The sequence below is a fragment of the Trachinotus anak genome, unplaced genomic scaffold (assembly GCF_046630095.1).
Source record: "Trachinotus anak isolate AG129_WGS33_773 ecotype Australia unplaced genomic scaffold, CSIRO_AGI_Tana_v1 ptg000023l, whole genome shotgun sequence".
In the NCBI taxonomy this organism is placed as follows: Eukaryota; Metazoa; Chordata; class Actinopteri; order Carangiformes; family Carangidae; genus Trachinotus; species Trachinotus anak.
This window is the reverse complement of record NW_027273874.1, coordinates 2,928,885-2,949,861: the sequence shown is the minus strand read 5'-3', so window position 1 is coordinate 2,949,861 and position 20,977 is coordinate 2,928,885. Positions and strand designations below refer to the sequence as shown.

Below are 20,977 nucleotides of genomic sequence, written 5' to 3'. Positions count from 1 at the left end.
ATAGATAGATAGATTGATTGATTATATTGGAGTTAAGGCGCAATATTTCCCCCTTAAATGTTGCAGAGTAGAAGTAAGTGAAGTCAAGTTAAGTACACCTCAAAACTCTACTTTAAAGTGAAGTCACGTAAAATGAGGAAAAACAGAAAAAGTGCCGTTAAAGTTACAGTAGAAAGTAAATGGTGCCATAATGTAGGTCACCCAAACAAAGTCTCAGGTTGAATTGCAAGCAGCTGTCCTGGCCACTTCCTGCCTGGCATGGAGAAGGAGTGCTGAGCCCGATGGCTGTTCCTGCACCGCCCAGTCGGACTGTATGAGTTCAACATTAAAATGGCTGACAGAGAGAGAGAGAGAGAGAGAGAGAGAGAGAGGGGAGAAAAGGAGTAAAAGGCCAAGATGGCTGCCAAAGATCTCATCTGTATTCATCTCTGTGACCTACAAGACAAGGAGAGCAGATGCTTGGCTCATAAACTTGGTAGCACCTCCAAACAGACATCCACACTACAGGACAAAGCAGCCAGAGTTGAGTGAAAAAATGTGCGGTCTGACACAGTCTGAGGAGTTTTATGTCTTTGCTCTGCCCCTTCCTGATCAGCAACATCTTCAAATATCTGCATCAGTGTGAGGCAAAAAAAAAAGAAAAAAAAAAAAAGGGCTTTTTGGCAACACTGTATTTTACAGGTCCCATAGTTTCGTAATAATTTCCTAGAAAGGAGCAATAAAAGGTTCCTGGAAAGAATTTGGTTGTAATTATAGGGAACGCGGAGACATTGTTAAATTGGTACATGGCCAGTTAATTAATTCCAGTTAATTAATAGCAGTGGTTGCCAACCTAATGACTTACCAAAAGTTGACCTAATAAATCTGAGGGGTCGTGAGACAAATAACACAATATGAAAGCAGAAAAAAAACAGCTACACAAAATTTTATTTATTTACTTCCAGGAATTCCTCTAAACTTTTTTGTGTAAATTATGTAGAAATTTTTATGTTTTATTTCAAAGTACTCAGGTAATCACTTTTTGGTTGAATAATTCATAACCCAAAACCAATAAGACGTTGCTTCATTTGGTTGGGAAGCACTAATCTAGTCTTTTAGTCAGTGCAAAGCAGCTCAGCTGATCACAAAGAAATGTGTCTATAGTCAAGCATACTATTCAAGAAATATGCAGAGGAGAGTTTCATCAACAGATGAATATTTACTTAAATGATTTCAGGTCATAAATATTTGAGTGGCTCTTTCCAGGGAATTCCTGGGAAAGAATCCTCAGATGCAAATAAACTAGGAAACTTTTATCAGGTTGAAAAATTCTCTTTTGAAGGTGTTAATCCTTTCTATTTGGTATTAATGTAGTTATAAATAGTTGGAAATATATTGATAAATGCTCAGTAAGTTGTTTATAAATAGATTTTAGTCTAGATCCTCTGAAACTCTTTCCAGGAAGAGATTTTTCACAACCTGTCAACCCTAAAATTGTTCTTATTAATAGCATGCAACTTAGATAGAAATGGCTTTCTTAGATAGCAGTACCATCAACTCTATGGTGAGCGCTTAGGAGGCTATTGTGGAAATATTATACTTGGAAACACTGAGTATTCAGACATAGTTCAGTAGCATCTACACATCCATCAGTGATCCAGTGGAGTGGAGGAGGTTTGTCTAGAAAGATAGATTAGTCAAAACAGTTATTGTGCATGAGAGACATCCACCGAGACAAATGGAAACATCAGGTGACACAGAAAGAGAAGGAGAGCTTGGCGAGTGTGGGAGGAAAGTGGATGGCCAGATGTGAGCAGAAAAAATAGAAAAGGTGAGGTCAGTCAGGCTAGTGTACAGTATATTCGCACAAGTGAAGCAGACAGGCCACATTTGAACAATTCTTCAGTCTCACAGAATGACTCACAGAAATGTGGTTGATTTGCCTGAACTCATCAAGCTAATTTTCAAATATGAAATACCTCTTCCTTCATTGGAGAGGAAGTTTGCAGACACATTATTTTGCAGCCTGATATTAAGTTCATCTTTAAAGCAGATATAATCAATATCTTTATAAGAACAATGGATGAAGTGACTGTGTAATATGAATGAAAGGTGTTGCCTGTAGTGACGAACCCACAGAGAATTATCGCACAAATCTTCAGCCCTACAGAGCATTTTAGTATCTTTCAGCTCATTGTTTTGGTTTACTGTCACGTTCAGTTTTCAGTGTCGTTTTCACCAATGCCACAGCAGGCAGCTGTGATAGTGCAGCGTTAAGCAGCTAAAGTGCCAGAGATTTCCTTTAGTATTTGGTGGTGAACAAAAACAAAGCAAAAAGAGGGTGAATATTAGACTTATGTTTTTTTTTTCTTCGCCCTTGGGGATTCACAATTAGTTTAAAGTAGCCAAGGTTTGTTACTACTACATAGCCAGTGTTGGCATCAACAGCTGTTTACTTACCAGTCTTGACAAGAGCTTCAGCCATTGTTCATTTACAATACAAGAGGTTATAATACGTCCTCTGAGCAGCCACTTCTTTTCTTCAGAGCAGCCTGGACACTACACTGCCTCGGTATCAGAAAGTAACGATAGGGGCTGACTGGGCTGGGGCTAGCTGGTTAGCATGCTAACTTCAGTAGAACAAGAGGGTTGGTTTCCACTGCTGGAGACAGCTGTTGGTGAGTAAAGGAATTAGGTCTGATGTTGAACTTACAACATTTCTTCTAGACTCATTAGTAACAGATGAGATTGACAGTTCATTCTTAACCTTGGGAAAAAAATAGTGAGTAAACTATAGGTTAGGTATCCTGTAAAGTCAGAGGTCAGCTGTAAAAACTCCTTTATTGGAGCTGGGAGAGCTTCCACAGGCTAAGATCCAATTAAAACTGAGATAAAACTGTATTTATAAAGTGCTTTTTATTTAGTACATACTCTGTATGTTGGACTGTCAACAGCTTCACTGCAAAAGGACAAAAGTCACATTATAAGCTGCAATAAGTACTTTTACTGTAACTTTAATGTGTAAAAGTAGCCAAACCGTCATTATGTACTCTGGAAAATGTCAAAACAAGGCTTTTTAAAGACTTAACCATAATTGCACAGCAGAAAGATTTTCAGCCATTTTTCTTTTATGCTGGTGGTTGTTTGTCCTGCTCTTGTGGTTTACCCAGGTTGTTGTTGTTTACCGTTGCACTCAGCATGCAGCATGTGAAGAGTTAAAGCAGAAAAGCGTGAGGAGAGAGGGGAGAGAGGGGAATGGGGGAGGAAAGGGCAGAGAAAGAAAGAGCAAAAACAGACCAGAGATACTTGTGGTGAGAGGAGGAGTGGTTTGAGACTGAAGCCTCATAAAAAAAATAATTTTGCAATGGGTGAGGAAATAAAAGAGAGAGAGAGAAAGGGGAGGTGGGGTAGGGGGGCTGCATGCAATAGATTTTTTTTGGATAGAAGTGTGCAGAGGGAAAAATATCCCCAAAGCATTAAAATGATTCCTGTTTTACTGCCCCTCTCACTTCTCCCTCCTCACCTTTCCTTTTCTTGCTTCTTTTTCTTTACACACTGTTTTTCTTTACACATTTGCTTACAATTAATTTTAAGAGGAGAGAGCCAGGGCGTAAACTTTTCTTTGCATAAACCTGAACACACACACACACACACAAACACACACATACAGTATACACGCATGCAGACTACAGCTGGGCCTGGCCAAGAGGCTCAGATGTTTCAAGAATACCAGATGCTCAGCTGGAACGTACTTCCCTGAAAAATGTGACCGTTCTATCACTTTTTCCAACTGGTTCCTCAACACATGACTGGCTGGCTGCGTGTCCAAAACAACCACCGGTGTAACTGCATCCAGACTGCGCCAGCAGGCGAAAACCTGGTCAGTCCTGGTCTGTCGGGAGGTGAAGATTTGTCACACACATCACATCTCTTTGTTCCATCCTCTTTGTCTTTGCACCGTAATGACATTCCTCAACATGGAAGTCTGGATCACCGGGGCTTAAACAAAGCAGGTTAGAAGAAAAAACATTATGTAGAGAGTCACACTTGATGTTAGATCTCAAGATTTTTAAGAAGTAACTTAAAGTTTTTTTCTTAAAGTCATACTTCTTTTTAAAAGTCTATTTGGAGTGTGAATGGTCAGATGAACTTTGTTGGTATGTTTTTGTATTTCATATGTTTGGTTTTGATGACGTTTTTTGTGTTTCTTGCTCTGTTAACATGGTCTTAATAGGTGGAGATTATTGCTGCACTGTAACATAGTGCATAATGGTGTAGAGGAATAATTGTTGTCAAGGTAACAAAATAATGGGATCCAAAAAGCAATAAATAATGAAACCATACAAAACAACAAAGTACACTTTAAAATGCCAATATGTCTTTAAAAATCACATCACTTGATTTTGAAAGTGTACAGTTGGAGGACATTATTATTCTCCAGAGCAGCACATACTGGAGGAAAAGAAACTAAGAACCATAAAAAAGTGGAAAAAATTGCAGATGTTGACCTGATGGATGATGAGGTCATCGCCACCACCAAAAACTGTGTTTCCAAACACTTCTGCCTCCAATAAATTTTCCAGTTTTGAAAAATGGTGTCAGTTCATTATGACATTGTATTAGTTTATGGATACGAACTGTCAGAGTAGTTACATTATGAAGATTACAACATTGTATGGTTTCAGTATTCGTTGCTGGGACACTGTCGCAATCAAAGCCACTAAACTGAGGCTTCAATCCAGGTCATCATTATGTGAAACTGCCAAAATGAAAACTGTGCCATCTCCAAAATGTCAACAAAGACAGTGATATTTTTAGTGATGTTTTTAGTTATGATATTTAATGTTTTGTTTGTCTACAATGTTTGTAAATGTTCACATAGTGCTTATAGATGGTAAATCAGGGGATTAAAGTAAAGAGTTACACAACTGACTATAGTGTGTTACAGAGACATTTCCCTTAAATATATATATATATATACAAAAAATATGTTTGCATTTAATGTTTTGCTGTAGTCTGTAGTGTGAAAAGGTGTGTGTGTGTGTGAATTAAGACACTGGTGAAAAGATTCTGAAAGGATAAAAAAGAATGTTATGACTGTTTGTAGAAAATAGTTTAATTTCACTTTATCTACTGAAATACAAAAGTGAAAACAGGCAGAAAAAAAAATCTCATTGCATTTTATTGATATGATCATCATTATAAATATCATTACCATTATCATTGTTATTAACTAAACGAATTCACCTTCAATTTTGATTTGAGTAAAAAAAAAAAAAAAAAAAAAAAAGAAAGAAAAAACATTGAGCACCATCTGTGTCAAAGTTCATAAATAGCATTGCTTGTTATTCTGTGCCAACGTCTGGGTAATTTCGGGTGTTTCAGAATAAAAAGAAACTCCCTCACCTCACATTTACCCTCTGATCTGATCTAATTCACCACACGCTGAGTGTAAACTGGGATTCATTTCCATCATTGTCACGTTATGCCTCTGTCCAGCAGGACTCCAAATGACAATGTACAAAAGCAAAAAAAAAAAAAAAAAAAAATTATAACTTTACCAGGAGAACAATAATAACAATAACCATACTTATAATAACAACAATTTCCCATAACAACGATAATAATTAAAAATTGCACCATATTGTTGGAAGCTGTACCGCTTACTGACACATTTGGACAAGCAGCTCTGCTCGAATTCAACAAGAAATGTACTGGAATGTTTCAAAACTGTCATCATCACGTTTTAACAAAAACAAAACAAAACAAAAAACAACATTTCCCGTCTGACTGCTTGCACTGAAAGAAGAGTTTTGCCTGCACGTCTGAGTGTCTGAAGTTGCAGTTACACAATCTGGCTGTGTGCTGACATAAAAAAAAAGGAGAAATCCCCTCCAGCAGCCTCATTAAAGTCTGACTTTTGTGGACATAATTCTGGTTAAACAAATACCAATCATAAATCCAAAGTCTGCATTGATCAATACTAATACTTTGCATAAGGGATGTGCTCATAATAACAATAACTAAAACTGAACATGGTCATCTTTGGTGTTTAGTAGCAGGGCTGGGTATTGTTTTAAAATTTTCTGAATTAGTGCGGATATGATACCTGAGTAGCAAAACAAGACTTACTTCAGTACCTTCCTTTGAGAAATATGAACATTTTTCTCCTTTTTGACATGAACAAAAGAAGCCACAGTTCTCAAATGTTAAATGTCGTCTGAAAACAAGCAACAGTACGAGTGCTTTGCTGGACTGAAACTGTCTAAAGTCAGCAAAATGTAATTTAAATCTGGAGCTATTTGATCTGATGAATCTGACTAGACTACCTGGTGCTGTGGGCACATTTCTGGCAGTAGAAACAAGTCTGAGTTTTGATACCCAGCCCTACTTAGTGGTAGAAAGAAAATCAAACAGATACAGGTGATATTGCTTGGCCGAACTTTAAAACTTTAGGAGAAAATGTCATATTGAAACAACAAATTTAAAAACTCCCGCCAAAAAAACCCCCCCAATGAATGTATTCCAGAGCAAAAACTCTCAACAGAGATGATGAATTTCTGAGTAAAACCCAAACAGAAACACAGATTTCTAAACAAAAGTTTCTGGTTGGGAAACTAATGAATCAGACAGCAGTTCAGCTGGAGTCGTCCAGTTGGAGAAGAGGAAGGGAGGAAACGGGGATTTTTTTTTTTTTTATACCTGGGATGTGAGAGAGGAGAGGCGGGAGGGCAGTCGATGAAGAGTCTTTGTGAAGTTCCCTTCTCTATGTGAGACTGTGGGTATGTTCTTTAATCTCTGAACACAGAACAGTACATGTAAATAGTTAAAATACAAATACACATTTTCCTGATTTCAGTTTCTAGGGCCTTTCTCTTTTTTTTCCTCTTTTGTGGTACATACAAACCACCCAAACCTGAACACATCGTCCCCTTTCTATCCCCCATATCTTCTGTCTTTTTCCTCCTGTTGCTCTCTCCTCCTCCTTCACTTCTTCCCCCCTCTCAGTTTCCATCTTCACCCGGCCCTCGTTCTCTCTCCCCCTCTCTTTCTGTCCCTCTGTGGCAGTCTGTCAATCACCCGTCGCTTTGTCTACACCTTGTCCAGGAGGGATCTCTGGCAGTAGAGGAGGCGTCGAGGCGTCCCGTACTTCCTGAAGAACAAAAGCGCTCCCAGAGTGACGACCACCAGCACCAGTAGCAGGAGAGGGATCACCACGGCCACGGGCCCGGCCCCGCTCTGTGATTCGTCCACCTCGATGATGATCACCTCCTCTTCCCGACCCTTCTTGGGCTCCTCGCTCTCGCAGCCCATCCAGTCACGGAGCACAGACTTGGGATAGCCGGACTCCACCTTCATGTACTGGTTGTTGAACTTCCAATACTTGTTGGCTTTGTAGAAATATGTGTAAGCTGAGGAAGATGGAATCAGAAGTTAAGTGCTTTTATTCAAAACACAAAAACACAGCTGATTTTCAGGGGCTGTAAATGATTATTTTTATTATCATCCAATCTGCCTTTACTGTTCTCAGCGAATAGATAAATCTTTCTACCAACTGAACGCCAGAAAATTTTGAAAAATGTCCAACACAGATTCCCAAAGCCCAAGGCGATGTCTTGAAAATGCCAAAATTCAAAAACATCCAATTTATTATCACTTACAACAAACAAAAGCTGCAAATCCTCACATTTGAGAACCAGAAACCAGAAGAAATGTTTGGAATACAGACATTTAAATGCTCAGTTTAAAAACAAGGGAAACTTACATCCATCTTCACTCATGATGGCAGCCTTGATGTTTTCAGGTGCTCCGCTCCATGTGCTGATGGGCTTTGGATAACCGCTGTCCACGGTGCGAGTCTGCTCGTTGAACCGGTAGTACCTGCAAATGACACAAAGAGAGAACTATTACACATCCATGGCATAAAAAAATAATCTGAACGTAACATTTATATTCCACAATTCTGCAACCGGCAGTTTTTCAGGCTGATTCTGATATTTTTTAGACTCAATATATTTGAATTTAGCTAAAACTAAAAGAAGAAAGAAAATGAAATCTAAGTGACACTTAGCGACAGACTCACTTAGTGCCTCGGAAGAAGTATGTCTGTCCAGTGGGTGTGTAGAAAAGAGCAGCATCCAGCTTGTCTTTGGGTAGACCAGTACCCAGGTCTTTCAGGCTCTTGGGGGAATCCTTGTCCATACTGGACTCACTGAAAACCCAGTATCTGTCACCTGGAGATAGAAGAGAAAAAAAAACATAAGAAACATAAGAAAGGAGAAACAGAAAGGATGAAGGATCAGAGGAGAGAGGAGATCAAAGAGGACCAGTCATTTATAGTCAACACATGAAATTCATCATCTGGTTTCAGTCTAATCTCAAAAGGAACCTACCCTTGAAGAAGACAAATTTCCCATCATCCCTCTCATAGGCGGCGTTGATGTTTGAAGGCAGTCCCCTCCAGAAGTGACCAATGGGCATTGGGTAACCTGGCAACACCTTGTTGTTACGCACACGCCAAAACCACTTGTCCTGCAAAACACATAGAGTTACATTGCCTTTTAGACATTTTTAAAATTAATTTAATTCATATTAGTGCCAAGAAATTCTTGTTTTTACTTGTATCTATTCCTGGAGTTTCTAGTATTGCTGCTTCTTTCAGTTTCATATGGTTGTGAATTGAATATTTTTGTACCATAGGTCGGTCAAACCAGGCACTAAACAATAAATTGAAAAACGAATTGACGGATACCAATCATCGATAATGAAAACAATCATTGCTTGTAGCCCAGATCATATTATTCAGGAAACAATAATTAAAAGGTTAATAAGGCAAAATTAGCCAGGGTTATTCCATTTTTCGTCTACAGGTCCATGTTAGTTAAACACCACTACTTGCGACTACACAACACAGCACAGGCACAATCCAGCTCTGTCCTGCTGATATTTACAATTTGGTCTTGGGAAAGTTTGAGAAAAAAAGGTCTCCTGTACCTTAAATACAAACTTTTCCCCTCTGAGGACAGCGATGGTGTCAAAGTGTCCCTCGCAGATGTCTGGGCCATGATCTGGCTTGTCAGGGTTGGATGGCTTTGTGGGTCGAGGAGGAGGAGGGGGAGCCCCAGACTTGGTTCCTGTGGTAAAGGTGTTGAGAGAGAGAAGTGAGAGATGGATCATTTGCAGTAAGACCAACCTACAAAGTTCTGTACACACTCTTCAACTTTTATGCTCAAACACCCAAACACTTACAAGTCACTGTTCTCAGCTTTTTCATTGGCTTTTACCTTATTTTTATAACGTGGCTCTGAAGAAACATTATTACACTTCAAACAAGTGCACTGTTCCCGGTCGAAAGGACATAGGGCTTTCAAGGACTTGCTACATTGTTGGATTGCCAGACTGCACAAGTATAATCTATAATTTCCATACTAAAAGATGTCACAAGACCATTATTGGAAACTTTCATTGGGAACATCTCTGCAAATATCTGCTGCCAATAGATTTCCAACTCTTTCCGGAGACCAACCCACCATAAATTGCCTGGATGCCTCTGCGGTCGTCGTCAGGGAGCTGAAAGTTTTCGGTGTCAAACCACTGGTAGAAGGGGGCCATGATGGCTGAGGGGTTGTTGGAGTGCTCCAGACCAAGAGCATGACCCAACTCATGGACGGCTACCAGGAAAACATCATTACCTTCAAATAGAGAGAGGGAGAAGGAGAATATTTAGTTCGCTCTGTTCTGGTTTGTCTGTAGATCTACCTCTCACCGTCTACTCTTCTTTCTCTTACCTCCCTGGTCGACATTTCCGGTGGTCCAAGGCTCGGCAAGGTCAAAGTGTGTGTCTCCCCCAATGCCCTGTCCAGGGAAGTAAGCATGAGCCAGGAAGCCACCTTCACCATCGAACGGTGTGCTGTCCCCGTGGAAACCCTCTGCGAAGGAGAGCATGATGTCTGCGTACTTGTTGACCTTGCCTCTGATGTGGCTGTAGGGGATCTCTCTGAAGGTGAGCGGGATCACGCTCTCCCACACCTTGAAGGCCTTTCGAATGGCTTCATACGTGGCTCGTTCTCCGACCTTAGGGGTGTAGTTCTCTATGCTGTTGTAAAGAATAGAAACGTAGGGATTCAGGGCTGGGATGGTTGGAGTGAGAAAGTAGGTATGTGAAGGTAAAGGTGTCCTGAGTGTGATACTGACCTGAAGGTCACCTCAGACTTGTCCCACTTCAGACCCTGAATGGCATATCTCTTCCTCCTCAGGTTAGTTTTCAGCTGCGGGCCGAACTTGTCAGGGACACCACACCGTGGCCTGCTCATCGCCCTGGCAACAGCAAAATAAAATTCCCACTTTTCAGCTATGTAAAACATTTTCACTGCTTTGAAGGGCACATTGTTTGTGAGTGGTAACCTTGCTTTCTTAGACTCCCTTAGTTTGTCTTGCAATCTTCCCCAAGTCATCAAATGACCTCCAGATGTTTGAATCCATAACTTTTTATATATTAACAGATAATGATATAAAACCAAGCAGTTATTATTAAATCACTGCAGTCAATCAGGACTCACTGTAACGTGTTGGAGTCTATGGAGCCGGTGACAGTCAAACCGTAAAAACTCTGCATGGCTGCTATCGCTGTTTCGATGGACTTCGGCGAGCGGATGGCCTGGGCTCTGACATCACCTGGAGGCAGGTAGCCAAACTTCTGCAGCCAAGCCTGAGAGAGAGAGAGATGGACAAAAAGAAAGAGAGTAAATTATGTGTTTATTTTAAGATACTTACTGAGACTTTTGTTTGTGGGATGCTTTGCTTTCTGTTGAACTAAGCTAAACAAAGATAGCTCCACCGGAGACAGGATGTTATTACCTAAATAAGACATGACATGATGATTCCATTACACACAGCTTCTTTTATCAGTCATCAGACAGAGATCTTATAGATGATCTTTAATTAAATGCATTGCTATTTGAGTATTTTAGCTTTGGACAGTCTAAATGCTCTCACAGAGCTCTTTTCACTCCACTAAGAGAAAGCTTCTAAGAGAGAGACACTGCAATTCCACCATGTTTACTCCAAAATCAGGTCTCCAGACCAACTAGCCGACTCTGTATACTCTGCAAAAAACGTGTCAAAGCAAATGTGAACTATATTCTGCTGATCCCACATTTTCAAACCACAAATTACACTGTGCATATAAGTACCTGATGTAATAATGAGAAACCTCCCTATTGGCATCATGTGCATTCAGTAAGTATGTACAAATATCAGTATTTTCTTTTAGTCAGGGAGATTTCAACAATTTAATAACCTTAGACTTTTACCTGTACAATAAACTGAGAAACAAAAACTGAAGCTTTTACAAAAAATATCAAATATGTAGGATCTTATTAAAAAAGTGAGAAAATGTGATATTCTGATGAAGTCAACACCCCCCTTTTCCATAGTTGTGTCTCAAAATAAATGAAAGAGACACTAGATTAAGACACTTTATGCAGAAGAGGAGGAGGGTATGCTACAAACACTGCATATGGCTGCCTGCAGTCTCTCTCATCTGGAACAACAAAATCTAAATATACAGTCACTTAAACCCTAAAAAAAACCCACTCATCGTGGCTCCTACACTCAGTATACAAAAGTTTTGGTACAACACTTTATATTTCCATGAAATACAACATACAAACAACTAAAATAATTAGGAAAAGCAAAAAGGAAATGACATTTAGCTGCTAAAATGCAATGAGGAGGCTTGGAGGTTGGACAAGCACTTCTTGGAAGTTTTGCAACATAATTGTTTTTTCTTTCTTTCTGTTGTATTTCTAAGTCACCCAGGCGGGTCTTAGTCAGAGATGCCAGAAACAACGCGAAAACATCTTGGAAAACATCTTAGTCAACAAAAAAGAGGGGATCGGCCACTTGTGTGGACTTGTGGGTCCTTGACTTCTTCCTGGCAACTTTCAGTGCTTGTTATGACCTGCTTTTCTGAGCTCAGATGTGTAACAGATTGTATAGTGAATAAGGGAGACAAAGGGTGTGTGGGTTTTTGTGTGCCAAGCTGACTTGTTAACCTACAGCAGCCAACACACACTGAGGTAACTCAGCACGTTAAATTTATTGTTTATTTATTAAAAGCTAACACCAACCCCTCTCACGTCCCCTGATTTATGCTGAGCTCGTTACGGGAAACTTTGTTGTGGGGTCATAAGGAGGGATGAGAGAGGAACTGAAAGCCAAATAAAACACACAATCTGAAAACACTGATGTCATTTTAGTCACAATGACCCAGAACGCTGTCTAGACTTTCGCAGCCAAAGACAACTGGCGGTCATAACGCTGGAAAAAGCAACATTTTCAGCAACATTGAGGCTCCTCAGAGAGTTTAAGATCTTCCTGCTGCTGTCTCTGTCTGTCCTCCTCCCCCTTCTCTCTCCGTCTGTCCTCATGTCAACCAAAACCACCACTATTTATCTTTACACATGAAAGGCCAGCCTATTCTTTCCACTGCCTGCTGCTGGTGGTCTGAGACTGGACTGAGCTGCTGTTAAAGGAATAGTTTGACATTTTATTCACTTTCTTCCGAGTGTTAGATCAGCAGATAAATACCAGGAGATTGTTTTTGCATAATATTCCTTTAAAGCTGAATAATTAACATGTTATATCTGTTAATTTTGTACAAAAACTTAAGTGTACACTTTTAGAGGAAGTGGTCGGCATATTTTTTTTAACATCATATGGAGCCAGGCTAGCTGTTTCCCCCTGTTTCCAGTCTTTATACTAAGCTAAGCTAAGCTAAGCTAACTGGCTGTTAGCTGTAGCTTCACGTTTAAAAAAGATCCACGTGAGAGTGCTATCCATCTTTTCATTTCTTGGGCCCCTTGGTGGTGATGTTGAGGGTTAACTGCATCTTTAAGTGTGTGTTTCCAATTATCCCTCTGCGCACACGAAGTTAACACACATTTTCATCCCCAACCACAAATTAAAGTTGGTGGAATTACCCCGAATTCCTTCGTTAGCGTCATCTTAACCTCAGATATCTCTCTTGTTCCACCATTTGTGCTGGTTTTCTCTTCAAGCTAGTGAAGGGAAAAGCAGGGGGAGGGATGGAAATGTAGCAAACCGGGACAGGACTACCTGGCCATAGACTGCCTGTGTGCACACACAGCTACTGTTAGTCATGTGGTGGGCAGAGAGGCCAGAGAACAAGGTTCACTTATGAGGACCTGCAGAGAGGCAGCTTATCCCCCTACTCCCCGTCTCTGTATTCACAATTTCTTCAAGATTTCTCTGGATTATTCAAGCATCTAGTTAATTTAATTTATCCCCTGACTCTCGCTGAGTCAATCTGCCTCTAACACCGACCAAATTTACTTTCTCTGCCCCTCTGCTGAGTGCTGCTAGTGTGTCCTGTGGCTCCAGTGTGGTGACGCGTCTGCTTCTATAAAAACACTCCCATGAAAAAGTCTCCCCCACACCGTCAAGACCTCCACTTCTCTCCCCTAGTCCCAAACTACTCCACACACCACCACCACCACCTCCGGTTGGGACGCCAGGTATCCCAGCATACACCCCTCCTCCCTGGAATTCCCAGCAGCCACCATCAAAGCTTCTATTTATTGAGAGTTGTACATGGCCGGTATTGTTGGCCTCGGAGTAGCTGGGTAGCTCGCTACGCAGCCATGTGTGGTCAAAGGGCTGGCTGCTGGTTTGGTAAACACACCCCTGGGTCTGTGTGCAGTGTGTGTGCAGTGACATGAGGTCTGAACATATAATGCACAGACAGTGAAACACAACCAGCGTGATGTAAACAGGTTGTTTCGGTGGAGCTGTGTGATGTATACATAGATTCTCTGACCCTACTGTGACCTTACTGCTATATGTGGAGCTGAAACATTTAATTCATTGGATTTTTGTCAATCCTTTAATAATTTGTGTCATTTTTAAGTCAAAAAGGTGAATGTTTTATTGTTCCTGCTTCTTAAATGTGAGGATTTGCTGTTTTTCCTTGTCTTTAATAATAGTTAACTGAATATCTTTAGGTTTTTGATCACTGGTTCGACAGAAAAGGCAATTTGAATATGTTACTTTAGGCTCTGGAGAAACCGTGATGGACATTTTTCGCCTTTTTCTGATATTTTTTAAATCTATTAATCAAGAAAACAATCCTCAACCCCACTCTTCCCACTCTCTGTGCAACATGGACAGCCTTTTCTGTGCTGGGCCCCAGATTTACTGTGTGGTTATTTGATTAAACAAATACATTTGGGAACAGATAAGCACAAAATTGAACTTTTTTTAAATGTCAGGTGACATTGTGCCTTAATGGTGCATATTCCTGAACAAATGTTCAGTGGCCACAAACAACCTGAAACACAGTGAGGCTCAAGCTTTCAGTGCTCTTCAGGGCAGCTTCTAACTTTTGTAATTCTTGAAAACTGGGACGAAGGTGCTGTGCAGCATGTCTCAATGTCTCAATGTGTCACCCATCGCAGGACACATGCTGTAGGTGCCATCTATTGTCACGCACTCTTACTCATATTCACATGACGCTGAGTTGCAATTTGCTTTCCACCGACCACAACTTCCTACAAGAGTTATAAACAAACAAAAAAAAAAATCCCCTTTGCTTTTATAGATTTGTGGTAAAAAAAAGGGATGATGACATTTTCATAGGAAGTAAAACTGACATTAAATGCATCATATATATTTTTATACAATACCTACTAAAAGGAACTAGAACTAAAACAGGGATAAAGGTGTAACTGTGCACAAAGCTACATTAAAGTATACATTTTGCAGTGCAGTAATGTGACTTTGCCCAATTGCTTTGTGTATGACAAGGCTACCGGAAACTGCCTCTTGGAAAGAACGACGGCCTTTTTAGTGTAAATCTGTTTTTTCATGCTTTAGAAATGAGTTGGATACTTTAATTGCAGTCTTTAAAATCTCAGCAGGGCCGACGGAAGGAAAAAGGACAGGCAGGAGGCTGAAGGACAGCAGAAGATGATCTAAAGTGCAGAGTTACATTAGAGAAGGAGCGGTAAAGACATTAGAAGGAAGAGTGGTAAAAGAAAAGCAGGGAGAAAGGAGAGTTAGAGGAGTATGGCTGAATTTAAATTTGAGGGACTGAGTCAGATGTTCCTCTCGCTCGGTGCCAACGGAAAAAACAGAGAATTCTGCTCATGAGGGGCTGAATCTCACATCACCTTCATTTCTTGGCTTCTCTGACTCGCTTTGCGCTCACACCAGCGCAGTGTGATATTTTTTCTACATTTACACTTCTGCTGGGTCAAACTGGTCACATAATACAACCACTGGATGGTTTTATTCTGCGTAATGAAGCCTCATTACACTGAAGCCTGCCAACAGTACACTGATAAAAATCTTCACTGCACTGTGGGACAGTACAAATGACTGTTTTGAGGTACTTGTAATTTACTTGAATATTTGCATTTCACGTCACTGTATACTTATACTACAGAACTACATTTTAGAGTGTATTTTACTTTTTACTTCAATACACATGAAAGCTGTAGCTGCTACTGTAGCTGCAGATTAATATTTTTTATAAAATATGATGCATAGTTGAATAAACTTCACTTAAGGTATACTTATATACTTTGGTTATTTATTTACTATTATAAATTACTGAATGGGACAATTGGAGTTGCTGAGTTGTGTAAAAAATCCACTTATCCAATGAATACTAATTTGTAATGATCCTTTCTGCTCAATGAGTGCTTTACTTTTGATTCTAAAGTGCAATTAGCTGATAAAACTTCGACTTATGTAAATGTTTAACTGTAGTACTTTCAGCTGTAATGGATTGTGTTTACATTTTGGTCTTGCTTTTTGCCTGTTAAAGGTTTGTTTGAGGGAGTTTTCCTTTATCTGAACCAAGGGTCAAAGGATAGCGGCTGTGGTTTGCTGTACAGGATGTAAAGCCTTTGTTCAACTCACAAAATCTCTTGCTTTTGTGTCATAGACAGTTTTGCAGTGAAGGAATAAGTTTTTAGACCCTAAGTAAGCAGCAACACCACATAGAAAAAAAGTAAAAAAACATTAACAGTATTGACAGCAAAGTATCCTTTAGTATCAAATGTGAAAGTACTCATTATAAATCACATTTTAGACCATTAATGACGCATTGGTTAATCTTAATGTGTAGTTTGCTGAGTTGGAGCCATAACTATATAATTATAACTATAACTTGGGTCACGTGATGAAAACTCAGCCATCTCCTTGACAACTGAGTAAACTCCATCCGGTGATGAAGGCCGTGAGACGTAGCTGAAAGCTCCAGAAAAAGGAAGTGAGTAGACACTGAGCTGTGATTGCTTTTGTCAACTCTTTGAATTTTGTTATGATCATGCACTGTTTTCTATAATCCACAGTAGTCATTTATTTTGTAAGTCAATTATGGAGTCTGTGAAGTAGAAATTAACAAGTAAATGTGTGGTAAAAAAGTACAATATTTCCCTTAGTAGAAGTACGGTATTTAAATGGAAATCTAATAAACTGTACTTGAATGAAGTACTTAATAAATGTACTGAGTTAATGTCCACTACAGGAAATTGGCCAAGTCTTTAGCCAAGATTTCAACCTCATTCAAATCCAACCATCTGAGCACCTGAGACAAAAACTGCTCAAATGTAAATCTGGGTCCAAACTATGGTAGAAATGTATCTATCTTGACAAAGACTCACGGATCTACACTTAATATCGTCACAGTGGAAACTTTCTCTCTTTGATGTCCTCTTTGTTCCCAAGGTTGTTACCATTTTCTTAGCTGCAGGGCAAAGATAAGCTGCCTCTCTCCCTTGAAGTTCACCGGTTTCTCATTAAGGCCGAAGCAGCCGATTGTTTTTGACATGTCTGAAGTGACAGCCGCTGCCTGTCAGAGCAGCGTGTACCAGATCCTGAGCAAGGCTCTTCTTTGATGCTACATCAACAGCGACTCTACTTGAGATACAGAGAATTGGACCCAGATGTGTTTTGACCAGATGTGTAAGCCTCCGCTGCGATCACGAGACATGTGTCTCCAGACGGCAACGGGAAATCTCCAAAATTTTTTTAGCCAGATATGGAGAGATCCGGTTTTAGACCCTGTTGTTTTCATTGCTGCCCACTTCCTTTACTCACAAGGTCCGACTAAGCATTTTATTCAAGTGAAAAAGGTTAGACAGGGCAAAAACTAGAGACTGAAAACAGATGCGGGAGGGTACAAAGGTACTCAGCTTTACCAGAAGTGGTTTCATTTTTCAGAGAATAGTTGAGAACTCATTTCTCCTTTGGTGGAGCTCTCTTTTCACTCAGCATGGATTAAGTAGGTTTAGTTTGTCCAAGCCAAGTCAGAGAGGGATGTTCAGATGTTGAGCAACACTGATAAACCACAAAATTCCTCTAAGGCTAGTTTCTCCATCTGAGTTCTGCTTGCTCAATCCTCTCAACCCCCCTGAGACTGACCTCTATCAACGTAAATTACACATTGTTTAATGAAATTGTTATTTTGTCTTTGTTTTCCCTGTTTTTGCTGTCCCCAAGTTTAGTCTACTTTGTCCACACACAGACGAGTCTATCTGTTGATCACAGGGTTCATGTGCAGATCTCAGGTGATGTAATCCTGAGCCCATAATTAAGGCTTATCCTCCCTGTGCATCAGGCCTGTCTGGTAGGTCTGACAGCATCACAGATAAAACAGTGTGGCACAACCTGAATCAACAGACCAGGCATTCACTTTAGATCTGATGTGCCTCCACACGGCTGCGGGGATGTCAGAGATATATTATCCTACAGCTGCAGTAAACACTCATGTTTTCTCACTTTGTTTACAGACGTTCATCACCGTGTCGGTGTGTTCGCCACAGGAGGGCAGCGGCCTGTGGCGTCTTATAAACTGTCTGACTCTCTGAGTTATCCGCCATGTCTGGCTTGACTCACACGCCAGCAACTTGTGGTCAGTGACTAAGGTCCTCCTTCATTTCTTCATGCATCCTGTGTCCTCCTAAAACTACAATCTTTTTTGTCACTCTGCAGTTCTAGCTAATGGACCTCTTGCTCTTTGCAGTTTCCTGTGACAGAAAGACCTCGTATCTGCACTTCCTGACACCATGACTTAATGAGACCTGTTTCCGATGCGGTGCTGTAAATGATCACATTAAACACCTTGTATGTTTCCATGCACTTGTGACCACTTGTTGTTATTGATGTTATCTGCAGGGCGAGGGATGAAAGACTACATTTAGAGCAAATCTAAAATGGGCCGAGACTGGAGGCGCCCAGGGTGCTCGTAACCAATCATTTGCGAAGCTGCACGAGACCCGATGACAAAATCTGTTGTTTAGATGAGAGTTAAACTGCGCTTCAGTGTCTCTTCACAGCCTGAGGCCTAACGTCTCCCAGATGGAGCCCCTCGAGTCCGGCTTGTTGTGAAGGCAGACCAACTTCCCGGCCTCCTGTCTGTGTAGTCTACACAGGCGGATGAAAACCTCCTCCCCCCTCCCATACCACCACCTCCACTACCCCCTTTTCTCTCAGAACAAAGCAGCTCAGCTGAGGCTTTCTAAACTGCACACTGCCCCTGCATGGCTGGACCCCCCGTCCCCCCTCCCTCCTCCTCCTCCTCCTCCTCCTCCTTAAGCCACTAAAGTTTAGACTCATGACATTTTTTTCCTCTGGATGAAATTTCATCTCTTGTTACATCTTCTACTGGACTCTTTTAAACAGTTCTTAGCAGAGGAAAAACAGAGATCAGGAATGTTTGAGGGAGGGAGAATAAACATGAGGGGGATATAAACAGTTCCTCCCTTGCCACTGCAAGATTAGAGAAAACCTTACAGATAACAGTAAAACCAGTTTTCCTGTGAGCTTAAAAACACAACAACATGAGACTGGTGTAAAAAACAAACAAACAGATTTTCTGCTCCAGAATCTTGTGAACTATAGCATACAGCAGGAATATTGTGGAAAACTTACATATTGAAAAAAAGGAACATACACATTATAGCATGACTTGTTGCATAAATGAACAAAAATGTACTCATATGCCTATGCATGGTTTAAAGCAGTCATTGAGCCCAGTTTTTCACGCCACTTACCTCGGCTTTTAGGACATTTGCAGTGACGGAGGTAAAACCAAAGCAGCAGAGACCACAGGCCACTGTGAGGAGCTGGGGCAGCATTCTCGGATCTGCAAACTACCGCCCCCCCAAAAAAATAAGTTTAGAGAACTAACTCTCTACAACACGGGTCCCGCCGTCCTTAAGGGGGGAGAAGAAAAAAAAAAATCAAAACAATATCGATCGGTGCAACTCCGTTGTGCTTCTGAAAACGTGGCAGAAAAACCGGATCCTGCGTGGAAACACAAAAGCGACTCCTTCAGAGCAGCGTGGAAAACAGGCGACAAATCATCAGCTGTCTGCGACAAATGTTCAGCCGCTGGCGACTAAAGCTTCATAGTTTGGCTTCCTTTTTTCCTGCAGTGGGATTGTCTGCAGAGTGTGTGGACGTGGTCAGAGAGAGAGAGAGAGAGAGAGAGAGAGAGAGAGAGAGAGAGAGAGAGAGGGAGAGGTGGATGGATTTTCCTCTGGGTCCTCCTCCAGATGTGCAGACGTCATTTTTTTTTTTTTTTTCCAAGGGTGCCTAACGATTAATGACACAGATAACACCAGTGGAGGGATCAGCTCTGAGATATTTTTGTTTACTTAAGTACACATTATAAAAAGAACATTAAAAAAAAGTCATGAATGCAAAATGTTATTTTGTAAAAGTGCAGAGGTACTTTCAGAAAAATGTACTTAAAGTATTCGAAAGTAAAAGTACTCGAACCCAATGACAGCATTTAGAGGGTTGGGCTGTATTTATACTCATCTCAGTGTTGTCAATATGAAGTAATTTTACATCACTGTTGCAAACTGATCTCATGTTTTATAGACACAGCAAAATCTTCCTTTTTCTGAATTCTGAAAAGTAACTACAGCTGTGAATACTGTGGAATAAAAAGTACAACCTGTGGTGGCAAAGACGTATAAAGTAGGATTCATTTTATATAATCAAGTAAAGTACAATTACTACAAATACGCACTAAAGAACAGTACTCTCACAAATGTACTTAGCTATATTACACCTGTTTTTAAAAATATGTTTATCTTGTTTACTACATTCTTTAGTAACAAAATGACCAGAGCCACTGCTTTTTTTTTGGGGGGGGGGGGGGGGATTTTTTAGTACACTTGGCTGACAACACTTTTGAATGCATAACCTTTGTAGTATTTTGAACTACAATTTTACATAAAATCTCCCTGCACTGTTCCCCTGTATGTTTAACCTTCACTGTTGCAGCATGATGTTTGTGCATGGTCATGTGATTTTGCATTCAGCTGCTTGAGAAGGAAAGTTTCACTGTGGAGCCAGATGAGTTTGTGACATCACAACTAGTTTGGAGCCAATCATGGTGCAATATGCAACTTACACAAGTTTAATATGGAAACTTGAAACCTCCGGTGCACATGCACTGAGATTGGAGGCAGGAGACATCGTGAGCTCAGCACTTAAATGATTGAAATGAAAAATATTTGCATATTCATAGTATGTGGATTTTTCACCGAGAGAGGTGGAGTTGACCTAGATGTAGTTTTAGGAATGTTTAATGAGGTAATAGAACTTTTTTTCTGGAAAAACCATATCAGACATGGAATCATTTTCAAAGCAGAGTGGTGATAGAAGTAAATATTGAAATGCTTTGCAAAAGAACGCATAAAAAGCTCCCCAGAACAAAAGTGGAAGAGAAGAAGAAATGCCCATGTGGCACCATTAGATTTTTTTATACTTCAGTGCACAAGTAGCATTTTATTGTTGTAGCTAGTCAAAATAACTTGTTTGAACTACAGGTAGTGTATATACAGTTAGGTAGTTTAGTCCAGTGGTTCCACTCCTATGGGTCAGACCCTCTTCAAAGGTCACAAGATAAATCTGAAGGGGTCATGAGATGAATAATGAGGCAGTAAAGAAGGAA

At 40.4% G+C, this 20,977-nt stretch overlaps 1 protein-coding gene across 1 annotated transcript; it reads right to left on the bottom strand.

Annotated features, from left to right (window-relative positions):
• Window positions 1-5,077: 5,077 nt before the first annotated feature.
• On the bottom strand, window positions 5,078-19,454 carry mmp14a (matrix metallopeptidase 14a (membrane-inserted)). The gene is made up of 10 exons (XM_071459434.1): window positions 19,062-19,454; window positions 10,539-10,687; window positions 10,174-10,296; window positions 9,768-10,075; window positions 9,510-9,671; window positions 8,974-9,113; window positions 8,373-8,511; window positions 8,063-8,213; window positions 7,745-7,860; window positions 5,078-7,391 (listed from the first exon to the last, which is right to left on the bottom strand). The coding sequence occupies exons 1-10, from the start codon at window positions 19,143-19,145 to the stop codon at window positions 7,072-7,074; spliced, it is 1,692 nt and encodes a 563-aa protein (XP_071315535.1). The 5' UTR covers window positions 19,146-19,454; the 3' UTR covers window positions 5,078-7,071.
• Between the last annotated feature and the right edge of the window lie 1,523 nt (window positions 19,455-20,977).